Below are 26,109 nucleotides of genomic sequence, written 5' to 3'. Positions count from 1 at the left end.
AATCACAATTTCAGGAAATCACAGTTTTCTCCCTTATTTCCAACTGGATAACGTGGCCCCAGTTCTCTGTCCAAGGCTGATAGGTAGTGCTGCTGGAGGGTTTAGAAAGTCCAGGTTCATAAATTCAAACAAGTTACTCTGTCAGCAGCAGAGTATAAAAGATAGATTATTGTTTCACGCACGCCCCCAAAGGGGACCTCAAGGGTCTTTCACGCCTTCCACCTCCTTGGATCCGGCTGTGGTCGCTCCAGCCTCCGCAGCGCTGGACTTCGGGCCAGCACGGCTGCAGGGATCTGGCACCTGCTGAGGGAAACCATCTTCCCCTCAGCAGTTATATTTTTGTCCTCTCTCTGTCTGCCGGCGGTGTGGGAACGAGCAGCGCCAGGCACCGCGGCACCCGCAGCGAGCGCCTGCAGGCAGCGCCTCCCGGCTCCGCCGCGGGGACAGCGAGGGGGCGGCAGCGCCCGCCGCGCCCCCATCATCACCGCCCCGCCTCGGGATAAACGCGGCCCCTCGCGGGGAGCTGCGCACATGTGATTTGCACGGTGCCGGAGGGAAGCACCGCTGTCCCGCAGCTTGTCCCGACCCTGCGGCCGAGAGGGGGAAACCCGCACCGGGAGCCGCTCCCCGCCCGGCCGCGGCGGAGCGAGCGCCTCTGGCGCGGCCGGTCCCTCCTGGCGCGCCGTAGCGATGCTGCCGGCGCCGCTGCCCTCGGAGGCTGTTCCCAAGATGGCGGCCGCGCGGGCGGCTCTGCGCGGCCGCGCTCCTGCAGCCGGGTAGGGACCCGCTCCCCTCCTCCTGCAGCTCCCGCTCCTCGCTGCGCCCCCGCGCCGCGCACTGGGGGCCGCCGCCATGCCGGCCCCGGTGCATGCATGAGAGACGCCGCCGCCCTGGTCTGTGCCGCCGCCGCCATGGAGGAGCCGCCGCCGTCGCCGCCGGGGAGGTCAGTACCCAGCGCTGCCTCACAGGGAGCTCCGTGCAGGGAGCGGTGCCGGGCGAGGGCAGCGGGGGCCGGGGTGCACGCTCTGCCTGCCGCCCCTCCGCGCTGCAGAACCTGCGGCTGCTGCTGCTGCTTCAGCGCGTCTGCAGAGCGCCCACGGAGCGAGAAGGCGCTTCGATAAGAAATCTCTGGTGGCTGTGGTGGGTAAGGCAGTGTTTTGCGGGCGCTTTGCAATTAAAAGCAAATCGTTTCCTTGGCCCCCAGCCTCGCAGCAGTGCGGGCGGGTGTGTCGGGACCCTGCCGGCTCTCGGGGTCGGGCCGGAGGCTGCAGAGCCGAGGGGGAGCAGCAGCTGGAGCCCGCGGGAGGCTGGCGGAGCGTGACCTGTGCTCCTTGACTTGTGAACCGCGGCGATAAAAGCGCTGCCCTCTTGGAAGGGAGTCTCGTGTTTATGGCAGCCGTGATTAAAACCGCGTTCTCTTTGACCTGCGGTGAAACAGCAGGGTCGTGGAGTATCGCTGCTGGCAACATTGCGATCGATAGTCGTGAAAAGATAGAGTTAAAAAAAAGAAAGAAAAAGCGTTCACAAAGAAGTGTTGTGATGCCTCAAAGCTTTCTGGAATTGCTGTCACCTCCTGAATGTGCTGACCTGCAGAGTGGCTTTTTGCAAGTCTCCATCTGTGCCCTGCTGAGGGATGGGGATGCAAATTACTTTATGGTTTAGTGTTTCCATCTGGCTGCAGAAGTATTGCATAAGTCCAAGTTATTAATTCCGTGGCAATTATTTCTCGTTTTTAAATAACATCCTGTTGATGCACTTCACCTCTCACTAGGAGGCATTCAGGAAGCATTTTTAAAGCGCTTGTGTGATCAATTAGTACCGTAAGGCAGCAGTCAGGCGCATCGTGTTCCAGGTGTGCTGTGCAGAAAATCGGCTGTCGTGGTGCTGAGATCGTTCTTGGCTATTGCGAGCTGCTGTTTTGTGCTGTTGGAATAAAAGGGAAGTGGTGATGTGCTCCTGTGTGGGTCAAGGCTATGGGGTTGAACAGCGCCTTTGAGTTTTTGTTAATGTGCATTAACGATTTGTTTTTCTGTCGTGAGAATGCCAAAATCAGAAGATATATAAAATTAGTAAGAAATATTATGAAATCCAAATGGTATAGGGCAACTGAACTAGTAAGCCTCTAAGTTTCTTTTCAGAGGACTCTTCAAAGACTAATACTGCAGGTTAAGAAAATGATTTAAAATAAAGTTTGTACAACAGCATGACCCTAGACCTGGGCTGTCTTCATGCAGAAGAGCAATCTTGAGAGCCTGAATGGAAAACACCCAGGCATTTCCTGTGCAGGGCCATTTCTGACCTCTGCTGGATTCTGCTTATTACGAGACAGTTTATATGAGTCGGATGTGGGTGTGGATAACGTGGTGACAACTTTACCCAGCAAATGAAAACTGAATTAGCTATTTCAGAGTGAGCTGGTGGGTGGGAAGGGGATGTCTCAAAACAATTAGGTAGCCTTAATTAGTGTAGGGTAATGCATGTACTCCATCCACTGTGATTCATTTCTGTGTGTGCTTTGTGTCTCAACTTCACACCTGCCTCTCTGGCTTAACGTAGCACTTGCTTTTACTTAAATGTAATACTGGTAAAGTATCTGAAGCTTTTTCAAACATGATTACTTCTGATTTAAAATTTGAGTCATCATTAGGTATTTATTGCTGGGGCTGTGAGGGCAGAGTCTTGTTGAAATCAGTTTATTTTGCACAGGCTTGGGCGTTTGAAATCCTTTTGATGGCATATCACTTTTAATCCTATTTGTAGAGTATTAATGTGTTCTTACGATAAAGAGTTCTGGCTAGTGCTAAAGTGCATTGCTATAATGCATTCTCTTTAAGTTACATTAGTTCTGGTGGAGAAGTATTCAGTCATTCTGAGTTAGCAATACACCTACACTTGTTTAGTAAACAAAGCTTACTGATGTGTTGTTTTGAGACTGCCTGGTGAGAAATCTGCTCGTCTTTGTGTGAGGATTCTGTCTCTTGTTAGAATATAAATGCAGTGGTATTTTTTGTCATCTAAAGGCAAGCATAAAATATATTTATGGCTTTTTTTGAGTTACACAGTCCTTAGTCAAAAGCATTTGATTGTGAATCCCTCTCCAAATGCACACTGTGTTTCCCAAGTCTTCCTTTCTTTCTTGAAACACACTTTGGTGGGAGGAGAGATGGGAGGCAGCTCTAAACTGAAAAATGCTCAGGGAACCTAGGATCAGATGTTGATTTTGAGATAGAAGTGCACTTTGACCCTGGGTAGCATGCAGTGGTTATGGATAAGTGAAAAGATACTACCGAAAAGTTTTGTGAAGAATTCATATTTAAGTATCAATCCTTACAACAAGTGGAAAATTTTCAAGATAAGATGTTTCCACTTAAATAATCTATAATGCTGATTAAAACAGATGCATTTGGTGCTTTTTGATTATTACCCATAGGCTTTAAATTTCCCAAGCCCAATTTTATGCTTTCCCAAGAATTTTCTTGCATAAAATCCACTATAGAGAAAAATGAGGCTTTAATCATGTCCTTTGTTGGGACTTTGTCCTTTGTCTGGGGGCACTGCAAAGGCATGAAGAGCCATAGGGCCACCCTGACTTGTGCCTTGATTGCTTGTAGCCCTCTTTTCTCCTGGCATACATCCAGTGCAAGGGGTGAAGGAAGGACCAAGGGTGTGAATAAAGGACAGAATTGTGAATTACGTGGAGACTTCCTCCTTGGTGGGGAACTTCTCAGTAGTCTGTCTAACAGATTTGTTTTCTCTAGGATGACAATGAATTGGGCTGTCAGTCTGCAGCATCTGTGGTTTGGGGGAAGCCTGAGGTTATGTTATGAATTGTGCTCAATGTATTTTCCTGCTTGCCACTCGGTATGGCTGATAGTATATGAGCAGTGAAAGGGTTTATTGTATTAAGATCATAGCTTCAGTGGGAAAATTATTTAAGTGTATAGAGCTTTGCCATAGTTTTTTTTTTCCCATGCATTTAAATGAGGTAAGATGTAATCTCTATCCTACATGTATTGCATTTTCTTGTTTACATGTGCAAGATTGGGATGAATGACTGATTGTTCCACCTACGCACAAACACACATGAAGTGCTAGGTGAGATGTCTTTGGCATTTGTAGCAGTAAGGATTAGTCTGTGTGGCTGCTTGGGTTGTTTTTATGTCTGTTAATTAGTGCTGTCTGTGTCAAGGTTGGTTTTACTATTATGTAAGCCAGTGATATTGACCTTTGTGGAATGCAAACTGTGCTGTGATGAAAACAAATGTACTGAATTTAAAGGAAAGCATAAGGGATAGGCAGTAATTCTTACTTCAGGGAGCTAATTGGGATTTTTAGAGGCTTATAAAGATTTGGTTTCCATGACAACCACATTTCTTAAATTATATCCAAACCATTCTTTTAAACTGCATCTAAAATACATTTAGAAGACAATTTTTCATAGCACCAACTGCTAGTCAATAGTGTGTTGACCTTTGTCAGCACAAGAATCTCAACTCATTTCTTCAGTTGCGTGGTCGGATTTGCTGTTGTCTACAGCATTTATGTTTGCAGAACTGTTACTTGCCTTCAGTTTTATTCTTTCAGATTTTAACTGCACTGATGCTATGTTTAGTCAGTAATTAATTAATTAACTAGATAATTTTTGAATTTTAAAAAGCAACTTCGAAGATTTTTTATTCAAACAGTTGATAAGGGTCCCATGCTCACTCTTGACTTACTGTAAACGTAAAGCCAAATGAAAATTTGTTTTTAACATCTGAATTTGAGTGTTACTGAATTGTCAAATGTTCACTTGTGTCCAGTCTGGGAACCCTATGTGTAAAGTCACATTAATTTGTCATGAAACCCAATCAGGTTTATTCTGGAGCCAGACAAGATGGGAGGTAACTGTTGTGCTGATAAATGTCTCCTGCACTCTTTGGGTAGAAGCAGGAAATTAGTTCTGTTCCTTCTGTGTCCTAGTGATGTTCAGTGGTACTGTCATGTGTTATTTTCTAATGTGGTGTAAATTATGGTTTATTCTGCCCTCGGCTTACTTATGCTGCTGGTTTAATTGCTGTTGCTTTTCCTGAGAGCAGTATTTGTAAAGGTTCTTACTATTTTAGCTGTAGAACATCCATTCAGTAAGTGGTAACAGGGCCACAGTTACTCCTGCCTCTGTTACTTCTTGGTGTCACTGCAGAACTCTCCGTGGGCGTGACCACTGAGCTTTTGGGATGCTCCAAATAGTGCAGAGTGCTGAAGTCCCGTTGCATTGCATGGATTTTCCAAAAGTTACAGACAAGAAGTCCAGCATGCTGTGCTTAGACACGAGCTTCCAAACCTATTTCACATTCAGTGCTTCACCTTCAGGGTTCTTGTAGACTTTGACGTTACCTAAATGATGAACTCAGACTTTGGGATCATAACCAGTTGTTAGCTTTTTCTTATCTAGGAGTGGAATTTCTCCAGAATAGAGTGTGTGTGGGAGAGTGGGGGAAGGATGGCTGTTACAGGTTTTTTTATCTTTTATCACAGGTCTGTGCATTGTCCAGTTTATCACTTTTATATATGATACATTTATAGTTGAACATAGCAGCCTAACACTCTTTTTCCAGCAGTATGTAACTATTCTTGGTGTAGCTTAATTTTTGCAGAAAATCCATGCAGGTGTGTTAGTACAGATTTTTCATAAATAGTTCTTAGTTAAGTATACTTTACTGTATTGGTGTATGGCTTGATTGAGACCTTGGGATAGGATCTGTGCAGGTGCCAAGAGCTTAATTGCAGCACTTACCCTTTGGATTGAAGCTGTACTATGTATGCTCAAACCATTAGTGAGGAAAATGTATTTCAGAAAGTCTTACTTAAAAGAAAAATCAGATCAAATTCCCAAATATGAGCTAGGATATAGTTGAGGTTAAAAAGTAGCACTAATGAGGAAGCATGGGGTCTGGAATCAATGACTATTTTGACATCAGTTGTTAAGTGAAGAGAGCTGGATACGAACTGGGCTGGGTGAAGCTCTCTTAGCTCCTGTTTCTACATTTCTAACCTTTGATCCATTTGCAGCCTCACTTGGCAGGCTTAAGCATGGATGTGGAAACCTAACAAACCCATCAACACTTTCACACTTTAGTGCACATTGTAGAGCAAGAGTAGAATTAAATAGACGACTTTTTTTCTTTTGAAATAAAATATGGCATAGTTTTAATCAAATAATCTATTGGGGGCAAGCTCAGAGATGAATCTACTGCAAGTGCTGTTACATCATGGTTCAAATTTGTATAAAAACTTATAATAATCCAAGATGGAAAAATTAGTTAAGCTTTCTCTGTTTTCAAATTTGCTAGTAAAAAGAACAGAAAGTTCTGAGTATATTTTTCTGAGATGAGAACATGAAGAACTGCCAAAACTTTTACAAGACCTCTATTTTATTTATTTTTTTATACTTATTTCTAGTTGGTATAATTTGTGGAAGAAAAATTACTTCCTTAGATCATTTAAATGTGTCTCAGTAGTGCTTATCACTATTTGCTATAAAAAGATATGATGAATACTACTTTGCATTCTGCTTAATTTATTCTTGAATCAATGCTCAACAATTTCTTTTTTTTGAGGCTTACCATGTTATTCTGATCAGCCAGAAGGTTCTTCAATACCTCACCACTCTTTCAATAACTTATTAGATTTTTCTGTGACTTTGTCTTTCTGTTGGAAATACAGTAAGCACATATAGCAGCTTCTGCCCAAGAATATAGGAGAATTCTAGGAAGAGTGCCAACATAGTAGGAATTTGCAGAACTGACTGGTAGTTTCCAGATCTGGAGAAGGAGAAAATCCTGTTAATTTTTTTCTGTTAAACTAAAATTTGCTAGTAAGTACATTAGTGCTGTAAGGAAATCTGTAATGCCTAGTCAGACATGTGCTCGAGGTCTACTGTAGAAATGAAGTGTGTTCACACTTGCTGGGTCCTTCTGTTCTAATTAAACAGCTTAATTGAGAGTTACTAAGCAGGAAAAGTTGTTGCTGGGAATCAATTACAGTTTAACTGTTTAGCTCAAAGCTGTACATAGTCTTTTCCCCAGTAATGACTTTTATTTTTTCCTTGATGATTTCTGGAGAAATAGTGGTGGTTTTGTCACAGTGAAATTTTGCTCCAAACCACTGTGTTGCAGCACAGATGCTTGCTTTATATTGCTCCCTCATCTGGTGTGGAATTTATTGTACTTGGTTCTTAACTGTTAACAGGGTTATTGTAGTGTAAACCTGTAGTTTCCAATGAGTGGCACAGGTTTCATAGCAGGCTTAAGTGTCTGCATTTGTGCAGCCCTGCTGCAGGTTAGTTTTCAAAGATAAACAAGCTGTAAATAGTGAACAAAGCGAGGCTTTTCAAGGGTTGCTCTTACATCCTGACAATTCACTAATGAAATTTTAGTGTTTTTGTCATTATTTCTGTGTTCACAATCCCTTGTTCATAGGTTAATTTCTAAAAGAAGCTTTTGGAATTATGTAATCAATCAGTTCTTGGTGATGATACCAGTATTACCCTAAGCATTTTCCTGCCCAAGTATTTTGCTTTTATTGTTTCTGCAAGTAAAAATCTGCATTAGTTTGGCGTCTGACTCAGCTAAAAATTACTGTTCTCATCTCCTAACATCCCTCTCTTTCCCTCCCTCAACTAGGAATGTCTGCCACATGAAACTTGCTAGCGTGACATTAAGTACATCTGGCTGCCTAATCAAAATTGAAGTGGCTGAAGCTGGAAAAATTCTGCTAACAAAGGCATTCCAGCTAAGCTGGATTGTTTTGGCAGCATCAGTGAAGAACCAGGGTTGGTACTTTAAGTTACACCACATCTTGGGTGCTGGTGACTTCTGGCAAAGTGTCTGGAAAGCAGAAAGGACAGACAGTCATGTAAGATTTCTTCGTGTGCAGCCAGAAGAGAGTGGCTGAGGGTACGATTTCAGTTAGCAGCAGGTTGCTTTCTTTGCCGTGGTCTCTCATCAAGAGAATGCCAGGTTCAGGAACGATGTAGTGGAGGAGCTTGGCTGTCATGTGGCTGTGGGGTTTTTGCTTGTGGGTATTGATCTGACAGGTAAATGATGCACCAGAAAACCAATGGGTTTTTTCACTGTCAGGTTGGTGATTGAGGTCAAGTGATTGTTGCCTTCTGTGCAGAGGGGGTGACAAAGGGGCAGGGATGTGCAACCTGGGAAGCAAAAGGTGCACTGGAACAGGTTCCCTTTCTTACTGTGTCATCTTACTGTGACTGTAGTGTTGGTGATTTCTGAGGGTCTTCACTGTAAAAAGTTGCGTGAATAACATTGTATTTCATACTTGATTAAATTTTGTTTGAATATTGCTTCCTTTTTTGTGCTCTTACAAGTGTCTTTGCTATAATCTGTTTCAATGCAAACTCAGATTCTGTAAGATTTGCATATGTAGACATACTATATGAAAAATGAAAGTGCTTTTTTGTGTGTTGTGTCAGGAGTAAATGGTAAAATTACTATCTGTTGTGGGGAGGCAGATAAAGATAATACTAAAAGCAGTCTTACCCTTGCTATATTACAGCTGTGTTAATTATCCAGGAGTGGGAACAGCCTTGGTCTCCCAGCTATGGGTGTGATAAAGAGTGAGTTAGCTGGGAGGGAGTTGGTTGGAGCGAGTTGGAATAAGTTGGAGTCTGCTGGCTGTGCTGTGAGGAGGTAGGGACAGGAGGCTGTGCAAGGAACAGAAAAAGTAAGACTCTATATGTAGGGTAGACAAGGCTAGGTGGCTGTGCTAGAGACAGGAAGGACTGAGCCAGAACTGGAGAAGGAAGAGAGAAGACTTCAGAGAAGAAGCTGTGTGCTGGGGATAGCAGAGTCCCAGATCAGTCTGGATGGTGCTGGGGACGCTTCCCTCATCAGTGTGTGAAGAAGAGCTGAGGCATTGAGCCTGCAGACCAGCTGCTGGCATAGATGGACAGACCCTGAGGGCTGCGTGGAGCTGCCCATGGGAGATTAAAGAGAAAACGTATGAGGACTTCTAGATAACAAGGAGCTGATACCTGAAGCCCTCTGAAGTCTTTAAAGAAGCACTCTGAGTGCAATGTCTTCTTGACTTCCACAATACGTTATAAGTAAATTCTTTACTCTCCTTTCCTCTTTGTCCAGGTACCAGCTTTTTCCACCCAGTATGCTGGTTGTTCATTCCTAGGCTGCAGAGATAAATTATCACATATACTGCTTTCCCCTGATTCCTCTGTGAGGAAAAAAGAATGTAGCTATGTACAGCTGAATTTGAATATTTCTTAAAGCTGAAATTGTTATGCTGGTACTGCATCTTCTATAAAACGTACTTTGCAGTTTCCCACCTGTAAGTGGGAAGATTGTGCCAGACTTAAACAGGGTGCAAATAGCAAAAAAATACACCTTTATTTGTGCATACTGTGTGCAAATTCCTGCTGTGCTGTAACAAAAAAATATATATATAATTTAAAAAACTTGACAAGATCTTTTCCTTGCCTTCTACTGAAGTCTTCCTTTTGCTGCCCTTATAGGGCAGTTTATAGTAAAGGCAGTAGCATTAAACTTCATTTTTGTATTCACACACGTAGCAGAACTTCAAAAATACCTTATCCAAAGCTGAATTTTTAGTTGCTTCTCCTTTCAGTTCAGCAGCCTTTCAGAACCATGTCCATGTATTTAAGCTTACACCTTCCCTCAGAACATAATTTTTAAAAAGTGGTTAAAATATAGGGGTGCATGATGCTTTCCTAATGTTGGAACGTAACACTGTGTGTTTACACCAGGTACTGCAGCAGGACTTTAGGTTTTTCCATCATGTTTCTTGATTAGGTTGTCTAATCCTCAGTCTTTGTCACCCAAGGTGGTACTGGTTGTTTAGTGAAGTTCCTTCTTTGTGCTCTTGTTCTGGGGCTACCAGCTTGCTCTCCAGCAGGCTTTTAAGCTGCATGTGGGATGATAAGCAATGGCTGAACCTGAGTTAATTATGTAAGTGCCTAATGTATTTGAACTCATTCTTGTGAGGAGGGTAGCTAATAGAATGGGAGTAGTAAAAAGATGTTTCCCCCTATAGCTGTCACAGTTTTTAGGATGATCTCTCATTAATGACTGTTACAAACTTTGCAAGTTTGCATAATGCTTCAGGGAAGTGCAAAAGTTTGTGCTGGTTAAAAATCTTATCCCTCCTCATCAGTGTGACTTGCGCCTAATTAATTATGACATTCCCATGTGATCCTCAGTGCTTTTCATTTGTTTAATTATTTTTAGTGATAAATGAATGTATTTTTCCAAAGGTTGTGGCCTTTATCAATAGCAGTGGTTACCAGGCATTCTGCTCTTTGTCCTGCTGCTTCAAATTTCATACCTCAATTTCTGTCCCCCTGCCTATTTTTGTTTGCAGGCTTTTGACAGTCTACAAGAATTATCTTGATTTTCCGACTGAGCTGGAGTTGTAGATACATTGACATCACTTTTACTTAGTTAAAAAAAAAATCCCACTGTCATCTAGAAGTGCAAATTAAAGAAATTATGTATTCTGTCTTTTCAGATTCAGGTTGGAATGCACCCTGGTGTAACATACAGTAGTTACTTTTTGGAAACATTCTTGGTTTTTTGGGGTTTTTTTGGTGCATTTCAGAGCTGTGAAAGTGTTTTGCTTTTGTGATTGTTCTTACCATACTGCTCTTAAAACTTTCTCAATATTTGTGATTTATGCATCTTGGGTACAGTTTGTCATATATTCCAAGGGTAAATTTGTAAGAAGCATTTTTCTCATTAGAACTGAGACTGGGAACCTGTAAATAGAATATGAAAATTATGCACTTCTAGCTTTCCTTGTAGGGATTTGGTTTAGGCTGCTGTTGGCAAATAGTAACTGCATTTGTCAGAAGCTTTCACTTTTTCTTTGTAAGCCTAATTAAGCTTTGGATGGTTCTCACTGGCTATGGGGGAGAAAACCTGCATATCTTGGTAGCTAAGAAGAAATTAGCCTTGATTAATGTTTCTCAACCCTGGTTGCAACAGTATTTAGGAACCAACAATTCTGTCTAACAACCAACACTATAATCTGATTCAGGCTTGCCAGCATTGCGTTTTATAGATTGGCAGATTTAATTAGTCTACGGTTAGTTCATGACAGTAAATAACACACAAACATTGCAAATGCTGTGTCAGTAATCTGTAGAAGTCATAACTGATATTAATATTGGAGTGTTGCTGCCGAAGATCACGTGTGTCTGGTGTTATCTGGATTAGAAAAATGATCCTAGCATTCAAAGCTGATATAGCTGCTTTAGTTCAGTCCCTGTATATTTAGTGCATTGTTTTACCGTAAGGCTTGCACTGGTGAAACTGAATCTTTATGTTAATTGGCACTGATTTGAGTTCTGAGTTGAGGTATAGTCTTTACACACAAACCCCAAACTGAGTACACTGGATTTTTAAAACTTGCTTTGCAACCTGTGCAACCTCTCTCTAAGCAGACCAGCCAGCTTTGGTTGGATCATCTCACCAGTTGCTAACAACTATTGGGTCTGTTGTTACAAACGAGAGCATGATTGCTTGTTTTGTGGTATGATTTCAAGTGCTGCATGTTTTGTGATGTCTGCTGTGCTTCTTATCAAAGAACATCTTACTAAATTACCCAGCAAAAATGGTTGAATGTTAAGTAAGCCATACTGGGTGCCATTGCATAGGTATGTATGTAATTCAGGTGTGAGGTTGGAGGGTGATTTGGATACTTTTGACACTCGTGCCTTCTCATCGGACATAGCAAGAAACAAGGTAGAATTAGAGAATCACTGAGGATGAAAAAGACCTCTGATATTGAGTCTGACTGTAAAGAAACACATTCAAGTCCACCAATAAACTGTGTCCTGTAAGGGCCACATCCAAAGATCTTTCAAATGCCTCCAGTGATAGTGTCCAAAATAACCTTATGTTCTTTAAAGATCATGTAATTTGGCTTGGTGGAGAGGTTTGATTGTTAAGTTCTTCGAAGAGGTTGCTTACTTAGAAACAGCAGGGAAACAGTGTTTTCACTGGTCTTTCCTAATGAGGTAACTGGTCCTAGTTTAAAACTGCCTTGGAGACCTAAGTGAGTGCTTGCAGGATCTGTTTTGCCAGCCTCCGCAAGAGCATCAGCACCCCACCCTGTGCCTTGCCAGGCCAGTGAGATCACTGAAAAAAATAAATGGCTCCAGAAGCACTAGAAGTAATGACTTCTGTTTTATGTGGTTTAGTCTCTTGTGGTTGATTTGTCTTTTGCAAGATCAGAGGGGTGTTCTGTGCCTGAAGTGTTTTTTGCTGTAGGGCTGTTTGCAAGCGTTCTCAGAAATAAAGCTCTTCTGGTGTCCAAAAAGATGTAAACTTAAGTTCCGTTTTCCCAGCTCAGCATTTACAAGATCTGTTTCTCATATTCATCCACCTATTTTCACAAGATCTGTAGGAACAATTTTAAGACTTTTTTTTTTTATATTTGGACAGTGGGGGTTGGTTAAATCACATTGCTAAGACACAGTAACAGCATGATGTCCTGAGGCAAGGAAACCAGACTAAAAGTATTGGTGATTTTGTGTGGTTGTCACTATGGCCAGATTGTAGGGCACTCCTAAGACTCCAGGTGGTGCTGGGTCACTTTTGTTGGATAACCAGTAAAGGTTATCTGCAGAAGTTCGTGAACTTGCCTGCTGCCTTCTCAAAGCTGAAGTAGTAGAGTGGGAAGAGTAAAAGTGAAAAGAGTATTTCATGCACTAAATGTTTCTGTGGCTTTGTAGAGAATATAACTGTTCTGTATGCTAAGGTATTTATTTCTGTTTATAGCTAAAGGCCAAGAAAAAGTACAGTATCTGTGTTTTGTTTGTTTTTGTTTTGTTAGCCTCACTGCTGTTCTACTAGCTGGCAATATTCTGACATGTTTCTTGCTGCAGTAACTCAGACTCATTTCACTGGCATACGAGTAACATATCTTGTCTGTCCCTAAAACAGTAGCAAGTAAAATACAGTTTGTGATTCGAGTGAAGTTGAAGCTATCAGGTGCTGATGCTATCTTGCACTGATTTAGATTGACTGTTTCTTTGCCTCAGTGTCCTTTACTAGAGTCAAGAGTTCCTGAGAGTTCTGTAGAGTTATTTGCACACCTGCTTCAGAAATAAGTGAGGGAATAGAGGCAAACCATTTCTTTTCTTTCTTTGAAAATGGTGTGTGTTCTTCCTGATAAGTGCTAAAGCAAGAAAATTCCATGTATGGCACCACTGGGGAGTGATAGTATTTATTAATGATCTTAATAGTATTAATATTCTTGATATTGAAATCTGCGAAAAACACTTTTAGATCTCCTATGCTAGATAAAAGTTCAGTGAAGGATGGGAAGGTGATTTTAGAAGTTGCCTTTGTGGTATGATGGGTTTAGGGGATGGAGAATGGAAGCCCTCTGCTGTTGTCCCTGCTAGATTAGATTGAATGTCTTGCATTACGTTTGTATGTTTGAATCTTTGTTTATTTCATGCATCTCTTAGTTTAGGCTTGGAACAAGTTTTTCAGAAAGAGATACATATATATATATATTTACATTGTGTTCTTCTGGTGACACTCTACCTATACCACCCTCTTTGTATGTTCCCTATTATTTATTTGATTGGAAATATATCCTCAAGGATATGAAAAAAAATGGGGTAAATATATGTGGATTTGGCAGTAAAGTATAGAAGGTTGAACTGTGGTTGGGATTCGTGGATGAATTAGCTTTCTAAACAGACATTGCAAGTAAAATGTCTTTATCTTGAATGTGAAGGTTTGTCTTGTTCTCTGCAGGAAAGAATGCAAATCACAAGATGCTACTTCCAAGATCTCTGAATCTGACCCTGAGGAATTATCAGATGAAGCAAGTGCTGACACTTTCTATGGCGCTTCTCCCCCTAGTACACCCCGCCAGATGAAGCGTATGTCAACAAAGCACCAGAAAAACAACGTCGGCAGGCCTGCTGGCCGCTCCACTCTGAAAGGTGGGTGTGGTGTCTTGGGTCTTGTCCTAAAATGATCACTCACAGCAGCAGCCTCTTGGTACCTGTGGAGGGGTTATACAGAAGGTGGAGCTGGATACTCAGGTACAGTGAAAGAACAGGAGGCAGCTGTCGTGAATTGCAACACAGGAAGACTCTTGGGTATTAGAAGAAAAATTTTGCTGTCAGAGTGCTTAAACAGTGAACAGTTTACCAGAGGGATTGTTGGATTGTGGAATGTCTATCATTGGAGATTTCTAAAACAGAACTGGTTAAGATCGTGAGCAGGCTAAACAAGTTTTGAAATAAACCCAGTTTTGAGCAGAAAGTTGGAAAAAATGACTTTCAGAAGTGGTTTTTAATTATTTTTTTCTGCAATTCTGTGATACGTGGTAATGGTGTAGTTGCTTTTCCGCTCAGTTTTCATGTTCTGAAGCATTTCACAGGCTGTTCATTGCAAAATACAGTTTTTAGTGATTATTCTTTATTCTTTAATGTCACTGAAGCACTTAAAGTGCAGTTACTCTTGCTTGCTTCTGATACTTCAGTATGAAGAGATAACAGGGGAAAACCTATATTTGATGTGCAATTTTTCCTACTTTTGCCAAGTAATGGTACCAAATAATAAAACCTTTTAACTTAAAGTGATTTTTTTTGTTGTTGAAATTACATGGGTGCAAAAAAAGCCATGTAAGATTGTATGTTCAGTGTTTTCATACAGATTACAACTAGATTTTTATGTAGATTTTTTTTGGTTTAATATGTTTTTAAACAGATAACAAACTATGTCAGACAATTATTTGCCAGAGTTGTGGCAGCTTGACTATTGCCAGTTAATGTTTTGGAAGCAATTTTTAAAATTGCTTCAAATGGAACAAGGAAAAATTAGAGTGCATAGCAAGGATAATGTTTTTGAGGTAAAATGTGGGTAAGAAAAAGGTAAATTGTTTGGGGTGAAAAAGGGAATATAGTCAACTCTTTGGTTGTGTAGAGCTGTGGAATGTAAATTCATAATAAAAGAAGTGCCAATACAAACATTTTCGAAAGCTGCTGTTTCCCTTTCACTTCATGCAACCTTCAGATAACATCACTGAAGAGAACATTCACCAAAATACATCTTCCTTACATGAAATTATGGAGAAATCTTGTTACTCTTGCCAATTAACTGTAGGCATTGCAATTATTGAGCCTCTTTAACTTTGCTAAAAGGCACATTTAAAAGCCAGTGAATTTTTTCTGTTGCAACATTAACTCTATTTTAACCCTGTGGTTATGTAAACTTTTCTTGCTTTTGATGATTTTTTGTTGTTGTTTCATTATGTGCTTTAAAAAATAATTAGTTTCTAAACAAAGACATTGTGATACTAAAGAAATATAATGTATTATATTTAATTGTTACCCTTTGCTTCTAAGCACATGTAGAAGATTGATACCTTCCCTGCTTATAGATTTTGAGTTTTTGGAGCAAGATCTTTCTATTTGTGAGGGGAATGGTTATTACTTCTGGCATGATAATATCCTGTTCTTTCTTATCATGAGTATCTTAAAATATTTTTGAGTTTTTTTCTGATTAGTTGCGGGGTGTTGTGTAAAGTATCTTTTTCTGGAAAGTTCACAATTTTTTTTTTTTAACTTTGCCTTTGTGTGCCATCTCAGAACAGTTATTTTATATTATGAAAAGAAAAGCCACCCCAAACCCTTGTGGAGTAGTTTGTTGACCTTGAATGTGTGTGCATATGCTCTTACTAAGCTTGAATGGTTATACTTCAGTAAGAGAATTCATTCAGGTGTTGGTTGGATGTAATTAATCACTTAAAAAAGTAAATTTGAAATAAATTTTCAGACGTTTATAAATAAGATTTAAGGTATCTCTATTTAGATAACTGAAAGAATTTTGAGAATTAGGGGCTTGGCCTGCTTGTGCTTCTGATACTTAGTTGTTCAATTTCTGTCACACCAAATTCCTTACAACTTGCATTTAGTATCCAAGCATAAATTGCTGCAATAATGTGTGAAGTTTCTGAATTGTTTCTTCTGTAACCTAAGACTATGGGGCTCACATTTTTCTAAGCTAAATTCATTTCAGAGGTGCTCATAAGATTTACCTGTCTCCTCAACTCCATGACTGTTTGCTTACTTACTGGTGTGTTAACTTCTCCATGTACCATGTAAAAGCAGTGCTTATGTCTGCTTTTTAGTATAAAGTTTTTGCAGCTTCATACTTGAAAGGAGTGACTGTTCACCCTGCCTTCCTATCCCCATCATGTTCTTTACATTCATTTTGTCATATATTCTTCTAATGACCTGTTTAGGATCTCAGACTCTACCATATGTTCCCTCTCATCAACTGGTAGTAGCTTAGTTGTGAAACCCTCTGTTCTTTATAGCATTAAAATTAATCATAACTCAAAATCTGCTAGTGCAGCTGAACATTTTTTGCAGATTAATTGAAGTCTATATTACAATACAGCAATACAGTTATAGCAGTGATCTTAATTTATTGCAGGACTGTCAGGTGTATTTGAATCATTGGTGGCTATTTGATGAGAGGATTTTGAAAAAAAAAATTAGATTATTGTGCCTGGGCTTTGTTAAGAATGATGAACATTCAAGTGTTATGGCTTTTTGGATGTCTAATAATGAATAATTTTTAACTTACCTTTCTTTCAATGTGCTTTGGTGGTGTGGGGAATCTGAAGATTGATGATAAGGAAGAATAACATGTTAAAAATACAAACTAGGATCTAGAGGGATCTAGAGGTTCTTGTATCTGGAATGTAAGTTAATAAAGTGATCTTTACATGTAATGGGATTTTAATTTGTTTTGCAAGGCCATCAAAATCTTCAACATCAAAGTGCTGTTAGAAGTTGATTCATTTCTAATCTACTTAAAGTCTTTGTGGAGAGGGTGTATGTTTCATCTCTGTCAAGCTCCATTTTCAGTCTCCTTGCCTGCCAGTGCAAAATGCTCATTCCTGAGTTTTGCCTGGCCTAGCTCTGTGGTCAGTGAAAACAAAATATTCAGCCATTATTCTGAAAATCTTTTCTGTTCTTGGGTGAGCAGAGGCCCTGTGACCATGGGGCTTGTTGTGCTCCAGCTGCTGATCAGCTGGAGCTACTGGACCTTAGTAGTCTGCATACAGGTGATTCCCTTCTGCCTATCACCACTTCTGGGAGAGAGAACCACTCTTTTCATGCCAAGTAGTTCATCCTATTCTGATCTGCAAAGCTTAGACTGAAGTGCTTTTCGTAGTTTTGCAGAAAAGTGTCAGGGTTTGCTGCTCCTGAAGAAAGGGCAGGAAGCGAGGAGGAGATTGCACCTTTAGGTGGGAAAGAGCTTCTTTTCCACAGTAAGGGAGAAAACAAATGTTTCTGTGTTTCTGTGTTGGGACAGTGGGAGGTAGGGTCAAGGTGCTAAGGCAGTGTATTCAGATTACAGAGGGGTTCACAGAACAGAGATCAACCTTCCCAAGAGGCAGGATTGGTGCATTCAAGCTGAATTTCAAAATCTGTATATGCTCCAGCTTTTATGAAATTGCAGATGCAATGGAGTCTCTTTAATTGTTTGACTTTGATGCTGTAATAATGCTTTGTTGCATTTTGGGTTTTTCTTTGGGAGGTTGTGTGACAGATGCATGTAAAATGAGCTTGGAAACCATTCTTTTCCTTTTGATCACACTCAGTTCTCAGTAGATGGCATATTCAAGATGAGAATTCTCGGAGGTCCTTTCTACCAAAGAGGTAAAACAAGAGAAAAAGAAAAGATCCTTTGGTTTAGGGTATAGTAGTGGTAACTACTAATAATAAGACCGCATTTTACTTCTGTCCATGCCTATTTTGTTTTATTGACAAACATTTTTTATTCTCAACCTAAGAAAAGTGATTGGGAACTGATTTGAAAAATGCTTGTTCTTGTTGCTGCAGTCACATTCTTTTTTCTTTGCTTACAGAAAAGATGAGTGTGCCATCTCAGTCTTTGCATAAAGACAATGGGAAAACCATTGAGAATGTGGAGGAGCACAGCTATAAGCAAGGGAAAAAGATCAGAGATGCCCTAAGGACAACAGAACGAGATCACAAGAAAAATGTGCAGTGCTCATTTATGTTAGACTCAGTTGGTGGATCTCTGCCAAAAAAACCAATTCCAGATGTTGATCTCAATAAGCCTTACCTCAGCCTTGGCTGTAGCCACGCTAAGCTTCCAGTCTCTGTGCCCATGCCAATACCCAGAACGACACGCCAGACTTCTAGGACAGATTGCCCGGCAGACCGGCTAAAGTTCTTTGAAACCTTGCGGCTTTTGTTAAAACTTACCTCAGTCTCCAAGAAAAAGGACAGGGAACAAAGAGGACAGGAAAACACGTCCTCTGTCTGGTTGAACCGATCCAATGAACTGATCTGGCTGGAGCTGCAAGCTTGGCATGCTGGCCGGAGCATTAATGACCAAGACCTCTATCTCTATGCAGCCCGTCAAGCTATCCCCGATATCATCAATGAAATCCTCACCTTCAAAGTGGACTATGGAAACTTCTCCTCTGTAAAAAATGGAGCCAGTCTCAATGGTACTTCAGGAGAAGGAGTTTGTAAATCAACACATGGAACAAGTGCTTTGGGTTACTCAAGTTACCACGAACACCTCCATCGCCAGCGGGTCTCATTTGAGCAGGTAAAGCGAATAATGGAGCTGCTGGAGTACATAGAAGCACTTTATCCATCTCTGCAGGCTCTCCAAAAGGACTACGAAAAGTATGCTGCAAAGGACTTCCAAGACAGGGTGCAGGCACTCTGTCTATGGTTAAATATTACAAAAGACTTAAACCAGAAACTAAGGATTATGGGAACTGTGTTGGGTATCAAAAATCTTTCTGACATTGGCTGGCCAGTGTTTGAAATTCCTTCTCCTCGGCTGTCTAAGGACAATGATCCAGATGATGAAGACATTGATAGGGAAACAGAAGTAAAGGAATCCTCAGGAACATGCACAGAGGAGAGTGATGGTGAAGAACAAATTTCAGAGGAGAATGTTGAGGAACTTAGACAAGCCATCAAGAACAGTTTTACTAATAAGCCAAATTTTGACTTTCAGGACCATTTTTCAAGGAGGCTTGATAGGCTTGAATCTGAGGATGACTCTGCTTCCTGGGTTATTCCAGAATGCAGTGCTGAGGGAAGCTGCAGCCAGCACTGTTTGACCTCTATTTACAGGCCGTTTGTTGATAAAGCACTGAAGCAAATGGGGTTAAGGAAACTAATACTAAGACTGCACAAGCTAATGCATGGTTCATTGCAAAGGGCCCGTATGGCGTTGGTAAGGAGTGATCACCAGCTGGAGGTAGGTTACTAGTGTGAATGGATAACAGGCGTACCTCCTTGCTGTATTGTTCCTAACTGCAAATGTAGGAATTGGCATCTTATGAACGTTTTGGTTGCTTAGTTGGTTTTTGGAAAACTGTGTCTGTTATGATTAGGAGCCCGGTTCTGCTTCCACGGAAATGAAACTGTCATTTGACGGAATTTGTGTGAAGTCCAAGGTAGTTCTCGATTCTTGTTTGTAATTGAACTGACATTTGTTGTTAGAACATCTTAATTCATTATACTTTCTAATGTCTAAATCAACAAGTCAGAAAAATCACTGTGGAAAATCAGGCCCAACAGTTGAATTGTGAGAAAAATCAGCTATGGAGGTGGTAATTATTCTTGTCATCAAGACTGGATGTGTTTCTGCAGGACATTCCTTATAAAAATGTTGCTATAGTTTTTTTGTGGTTTCTCTTGTCTACATAAATGAAGTACTGTGGCGGCACATTATGTTTGAGGAGAGATGGGATAAATGAATGGACTCAACCTTGAAATCTATGAAAACAAGTCATGTTAGTGTGTTGCATTCTTTAGCTGGCTTTTAGCTTAATTATTGTTTTTCTTTGGGCCATTTTATATTCTTAATTAAGAATGACTGTGTGTTAATAAAACCAATTTAGGAATTAAGCAGTAAGTGAAGGACAGTAGTTTCATATTGTAAAATGTCGTCAATAATTCTTTGAAGGCAGAGTATTGTTAATTAATAGAAACTGTTATCTAACTTGTAGGTGTTTTTATGCTAGGAAAAATTGGTGGTAAGGATTACTTTTTCTTCTTGGTAAAGTGGCACTGTGAATTCTGGACAAAGGCATCTCTTAGCCAACATGCCCATTCTGATACGGATACCATCTCTTAATGTTGAGTGTTACGTTTGCAAAAGGATAAGAATTGATCTTCTTTAAATTTATTCATCCTAAAAAAATAACCTCTATAAATATAAAGCTATTTGATTTTGAAAATTTTTATTTATACTGTTACTAGTGTAGATTTTACTGTCGAAATGAAGCTATTGGTTGAATTTTTATTTATTTATTCTCTAATTAGTCTCAGCTTGTGTTATAGAAGATTTGCATTAGAAATGTGTGAACATTTCCTTAGAGCCAAGTGCCTAGGCAAAACTCACAAGTATCTTGTTACAGTAATCAAAAGCACCCCCAAACTGCCTATACTTAAAAACTGCCTATACTTAAAAAGTTCAGCTTAATATATAGGTTGAAATAAATTGAAAAAAATAATCAAAGTAACAGGATGTAATATGGGGGTATTGAAAATGGACTTTGAATATATTTTTGAAACTGCTAAATACCTCAAAAGTTTTGACTGCATAAGGGTTTTAAAACAAGTTAATGAAACATTAAGTAGCTAAAGTTTTTGCTGCAACTTCACAGAATTAAACTTTCTGGTAATGTTGTGTCGAATGACTTGTATAAGATGTAAGGTTAATCTTTTTTCCCTTCTCTATCCTTGTGATTGCTTTGAATATTAATTTTCAGTAATGACCACCTCTTCTTTGGAATATTATTCTCTTTTAAGAAATGGTTTTTAGTAAAGGTGAATGTTACAAATTGTAAACTTCTTTCCTGCACCAGCATTTAAAGGACCTTATCAGAAAACAACACAAACAGCTCTTTGTCAGAATTGTGGTACTTCCTGCAGCAAAAGATAATTTTATACTAAAATGGAAGAGATGGGTTTCAGTTACTTAGTCTTTGCACCTGACAATACTTTGAATGTAGTGTCTTTTTTTAGTGCAGTTCAGTTTGATACTTGTATGCAGACCAAGTTGTTAGTATTCTGTTAATCTTTATTGTTTCTGTAACTTTCATAACTTGACTCTGTGTTTATGTGTGTACTTACCCTGCTAAGTCTCTGGACATACTTTTGTTTCTGTCGTTGCTTAAATGGTGTCTAAAACACATCTAAAATGTGCTTTCTGGATTCTTCCACTGTATACAGTTTAATGCTCCTTTCATCCTAAATATGTGTAAATCTTTATACGTATTCCTGGTCTTAGTGTTTTCTAAAACATGTTTGATACCTCTGTAGGCTTTGATATTTTGACAAAGCTCTAGGCATTGTAGAGTCCATTCTGTGTACAAGTTGTACAATTTCATTCTTGGTGAAGATGGATAATATTTCTCACTTTGGCGTATGAATTTGGACGTTATTTGAATAGAACTTATTTAAGCTTGTGTACCCTGTTTGTTGTTTATTCAACTGGCTGCACTTTTGAGTGTGTTTTTTTATACGATCTCAATAAATGGCTTGGAGTTTTTCTTGAGGTTGTATAAGAAGTATTTGAAACATTTCAGATTGGACCTGCAGAAGATTAAGATTAGTCAGATTGAACAATAGAAGTCTAGTATTAAGCTCTAATGTCATTTATTGTTATCTTTGATGCTGGAAAAGGATATTATAAATTTATTTAATTTGGATGTGTTATTTTTGCTCATAGACTAGTTCTTTAATATTTTTATAAGAACTGAATTTTCCCAAACTATATTTGCATCACCATGAGGATTTTACTTCTTAGTTTTTTGTTGTTGTTGTTGTACTGTGGAAGTGTAGCATTTTCATGATCTGTTTGTTAATGAAAACATCTTGTATAAAAATCTTTAGCTCTGATGCTGTTCTGGTGCTATATGTTCCTTTTAAAGAGAGTAAAAAGAAGACATTACTGTTCCATCTAAGACGATAAAAGTTTTTAAAATATGTGTTTTAGTTTTTGCTACATTATGAGCTTAAAAGGTTTTTTAAACTTTCTAAGCAGCAGTTTTATCATCTATCATTATCATACTCTAATTACTGGTAATATTTTTCTCCCTTTTGTAGTGATATTATTTCAATTTGGCTGAAGAAAAACCTAGAAAATGGTAGTTATATCTGCTGTATGAATGAAGGATATTGAGATGTCATGGTTAGCATCTGAGAAATGAGAATAAGAATAAAACAAACTTGATCTGAAACAAATCTTATCCTTAAATGATGTCCCGTGTGTTGCTGTCTTCAGGAGCTACACATGTTCTGCAGTCCAACTTTTCTTTCTAAATTAAACAGCAGAATACCTCCTTGTACAGCCTTGCTTAGAATGTTATCACGAAGTATATAGTTTGGATTTCTAGGATGTTTATTTCATAGTCTCAATTATTTTCTCTAATTAGAAAAGTAATTTTATTGAAATGGAATCTTAATTTAAATGAAAAGTAAGTTTATTAATAAAAAACCCCCACACCCCAAAATCCTCAAAGCAACAAACCAGCTTAATGTCTATATTTCATGTTCCATTTTTAGACAGTGTAAATTTAAAATCTACAACAATTCAAAGGTTACTTTTTCAGTGCTTTGGCTTAGTTTACATAGTGACACTTTTTTGAATATTGCATTCATTTACAGTGTGGAGTTTTATGTTAATATACGCATTAGGTATTTGAAAAGAAATGAGGTTATGTACCTGATGTGGCTTAGTGTACACTTGTTTCTCTAGATAATGTCAAAACATAAACTAAGTGATTTTGTTCGTTTCCAAGGGTCCATAGTTGTTTTTCCTGAGACTGATGATCCTTAAAAAAAAAAGTTAGCTTTAAAAATCCCCCAGTGATCTAAACCTGAAATTTGTGTGGTTGACTTGCCAGCTAATAGACTATTACCTTTTAAAAACATACTTCTGTGCGTGCTACTTTAAACAAATCCAAACTCCTAAAGACTTTCAAGGATCCTTTTCATGATACCTATTTTTTGTTAGTTTTCAGAATTTCCAGATCCCATGTTGTGTTCAGATTATGTGCAGTTACTAAATTTCCCACCTTGTTGCGAGCAAAAACGCAGCGCTGTATCATGGGAGGAGCTGAAATCCATGGATTTGCCATCTTTTGAACCTGCATTCTTGGTTCTCTGCCGAGTCCTGCTCAATGTTATCCATGAATGTCTCAAGCTGAGGTTGGAACAAAGACCTGCTGGGGAGCCATCACTTTTGAGTATTAAACAGGTTTGCTTCAGTTGCTTTTTTAATGTATATTTCCTGTTTGAAATATTTTGTCATTTTATTATGATGTGGTGTCAATTTAAAGAGGATTAGCGTAACAAATTACAGTGTATAATTATGTAATAATTTTTTGTAAATAGTCTTGTAATTCATATGGAGATCTGCTTTTTGCATAATAAATAACTGGTCATGTATAGCTCTCTGATGTAGGCTTCCATATCAAAAGTGGTGATTAAAAATATTATTAGCCAACAAAAGTAAAACAGTATTGGTTCCAATTGCATTATAAGCTATATAATCTTCTCTAGCACATCTTCCTCTGTTTGGGTTTCTTAGGCAATATAAGTAGTTTTAAGGGCCTGTATTTCTTTCCTCTTAGATTTGTTTTTTTTCTCTTGTGAATGTGAGACATCTGCTAATATGCAGTAGTCACACAGTGAAAGATTATTAAGAAGAAAAATGGAATAAATAAAATCTTCCCCAGCCTACTGTATTTTTTTCTGAGGGCAGTGACCCAAGATTGTCAGTCCTGTCACTGGTTGAGAATATTGTATAAGGGTTTATTTTCTGGAGGCTGTCAGGTACAATGAAGGCTGTTTAGATCAATGCCAGTTTTCAAAGTATAGTCCAGGACCTACTAAATTCATCTGATCTCCCTGCATCCTGGCAAGCATAATCAAATAGTAGTTTTACAGATGAGCTCTAAAAGTAAACATCTAAATAAACTCTTGGACTGATCATGATCACACCTTCCAGTTATTTGCTGATCCAAAATCCATTGCTGTGTTGCTTTGTGTTCCCAAATAAATTTGTCCTCTATTCCTTTCCTCCTGTGCTCTCCCTTGCTCTCTCTATTGACTGAAACCTATAATTTCATCCTTAACAGTTGTAGAGTAATACATTGCATAGCATACTCTGCTGTTAAACACAGTATATACCCTTCAGAGATGGGGGTGATTTTGGTTTTTTTTCCCCTTAACATTTTGTATGCTCCTTGTGGACTCCCAAGTTAAGTAAAAATGACACTTTCTTCCTGGAAAAAACTGTGTTTGTACCAGACATTGCCTTAGTAATGACATTGAAAAAATGAATTCAACAAATACTTCCTATCCCACACAATGTTTCTGAACTGTCCAAGGAGCTGTGGAGGACTTTTCACAAATTGATGTTTGTTTTCGGAAGAAGTATAATTCCTAAAATCTTGAGCAAGTTAAAAAGAAGAGTCCAGGAGTCTGTGCTATTCTGCAAGTTCACAGAGTATTACAGAACTACAGAGAGGACTGGATTAGAGATACTCTGGTCCAACCTTCTGGAGGCTGGGTCCTACAATTAGATTGATCCCCAAATTAAGTTGTTTTTGTATATCAGAGCATTGTCAACAGGTTGAGGGAGTTGATCCTGCCCTTCTACTCAATCCCCAGTGAGGTGCATCAGGACTGCTGTGTGCAGTTCTGAGCTCTTCAGAACTAGAGAGACGTAGAGCTCCTGGACTGGGTCCAGTGCAGGGCAGAGATGCTTAGAGGCTTGGAACATCTGTCCTGTGAGGAAAGGCTGAGGGAGCTGGCCCTGTTCAGCCCTGAGAAGAGACAGCTGAGAGGGGACCTCATCGATGTCCTGCATCACACGGTAGCCCTCAGAAGCTGATATGAAATATGATCAACCCAGCTCTCTTCAGTCATGCTGCTCTCATGGCCACTGGGCAGGGATGCAGAACTTGTACACAACTCAAGACATCTGGGCCGTCTGAACTGCAGGCATAGGATTTTTCAGTTCTTTCAAGGTATTACTCAGGAAGGAGAGCTGGTGCTGCAGCACAGCATTCTGGAAGTGGCACTGCTCCATTTCCTTCTGTAAGATGGTCTCCTGGGTAGGCTGATGTGCATTGACTCTCTGCACTGAGGGCCAGAGCCAGTGCTTTGTTGTACTTTTCTTTGCAACTGCCCTCTAGGCATTGGAGATCTGTGATTAAATTCCCTTTGCATCTTCTCTTTTCAAGGCTGAACAAACCCAATCCCTGAATTGTTCTTTGCATGCAAGTAGCACAGTACAGTCTGTTTTTTAATAATGATTGACCAAGTGAATGTTATTTGAGGCACTGAGACCTTTAAGTATCTCTTGCTTTTTGGTACCATTTGAAATATATAGCAGTACTGTGTGAACATATCAGGTATGCTAGTCTTGTTACTCAACTTTTTCAAGGTGACATTAAATTTTTGTATTACTAGCAAGTCAATAGTATTAAAAAATTAATCTGATTTTCAATAAACAGTATATACACAAAAAGAAAACGAACACAGCTTATATGCCTCTTGCAATGTGTCTTTTCTCCTGTCTCCTGTTTCAATAACTGCATTTTTAATGAAATTTTCCAAGTTCATTTTATAATGAATGTGTATAGCTCTGATTTAGGCTTCCATATCTAAAAAAACCCATAGGTTAACACAAAATACACTGGATGTGATTGAGTGAAGGACATTCATTTTAAAGTATGTGACAGGTTAGGGATATAAAAGTGTCCTTTTGGATTTCCACCTTACAAAAAATCACTTTTTTTTTTTACCCTTTTTCATCTACCTTGGTAAATTTTAAACTGTAGAGTTCAGACTATTATCCTTGTTTCCTCTGCACAACAAGGAGTACAACATAATGTGTTCTGGCCCGCAAAGGATTCCAAAGACTCTTGTCATACTAATAACATCCTTGTATGTTTTCTGCTTTCATGCCATTTTAATTTCTCATACATTGAGTCCACTATATTGATACATTACTTTGCCAGGAG

The 26,109-nt window shown here is 39.4% G+C and overlaps 1 protein-coding gene across 4 annotated transcripts in view; it reads left to right on the top strand.

Moving 5' to 3' along the window:
• Positions 1–661: 661 nt before the first annotated feature.
• MAP3K4 (mitogen-activated protein kinase kinase kinase 4) overlaps positions 662–26,109 on the top strand; it is a 64,987-nt gene continuing 39,539 nt past the window's right edge. Inside the window, exons 1-4 of one of the 4 annotated variants that reach the window (XR_010079370.1) lie at positions 662–943; positions 13,803–13,993; positions 17,941–19,322; positions 23,091–23,333. Coding sequence is in view for 3 of the 4 variants with exons in the window: in XM_063390636.1 (XP_063246706.1) it covers positions 873–943; positions 13,803–13,993; positions 17,941–19,322; positions 23,091–23,333 (1,887 nt within the window). In the remaining variant the exon portion in view is untranslated. The remainder of the gene's footprint in view (positions 944–13,802; positions 13,994–17,940; positions 19,323–23,090; positions 23,334–26,109) is intronic. The other 3 variants (XM_063390636.1, XM_063390634.1, XM_063390635.1) reach the window with 3 other exon arrangements.

Source organism: Prinia subflava, chromosome 2, assembly GCF_021018805.1.
Source record: "Prinia subflava isolate CZ2003 ecotype Zambia chromosome 2, Cam_Psub_1.2, whole genome shotgun sequence".
NCBI lineage: Eukaryota > Metazoa > Chordata > Aves > Passeriformes > Cisticolidae > Prinia > Prinia subflava.
The sequence above is the reverse complement of the archived record's forward strand: the minus strand, read 5'-3'. Positions and strand labels throughout refer to the sequence as shown.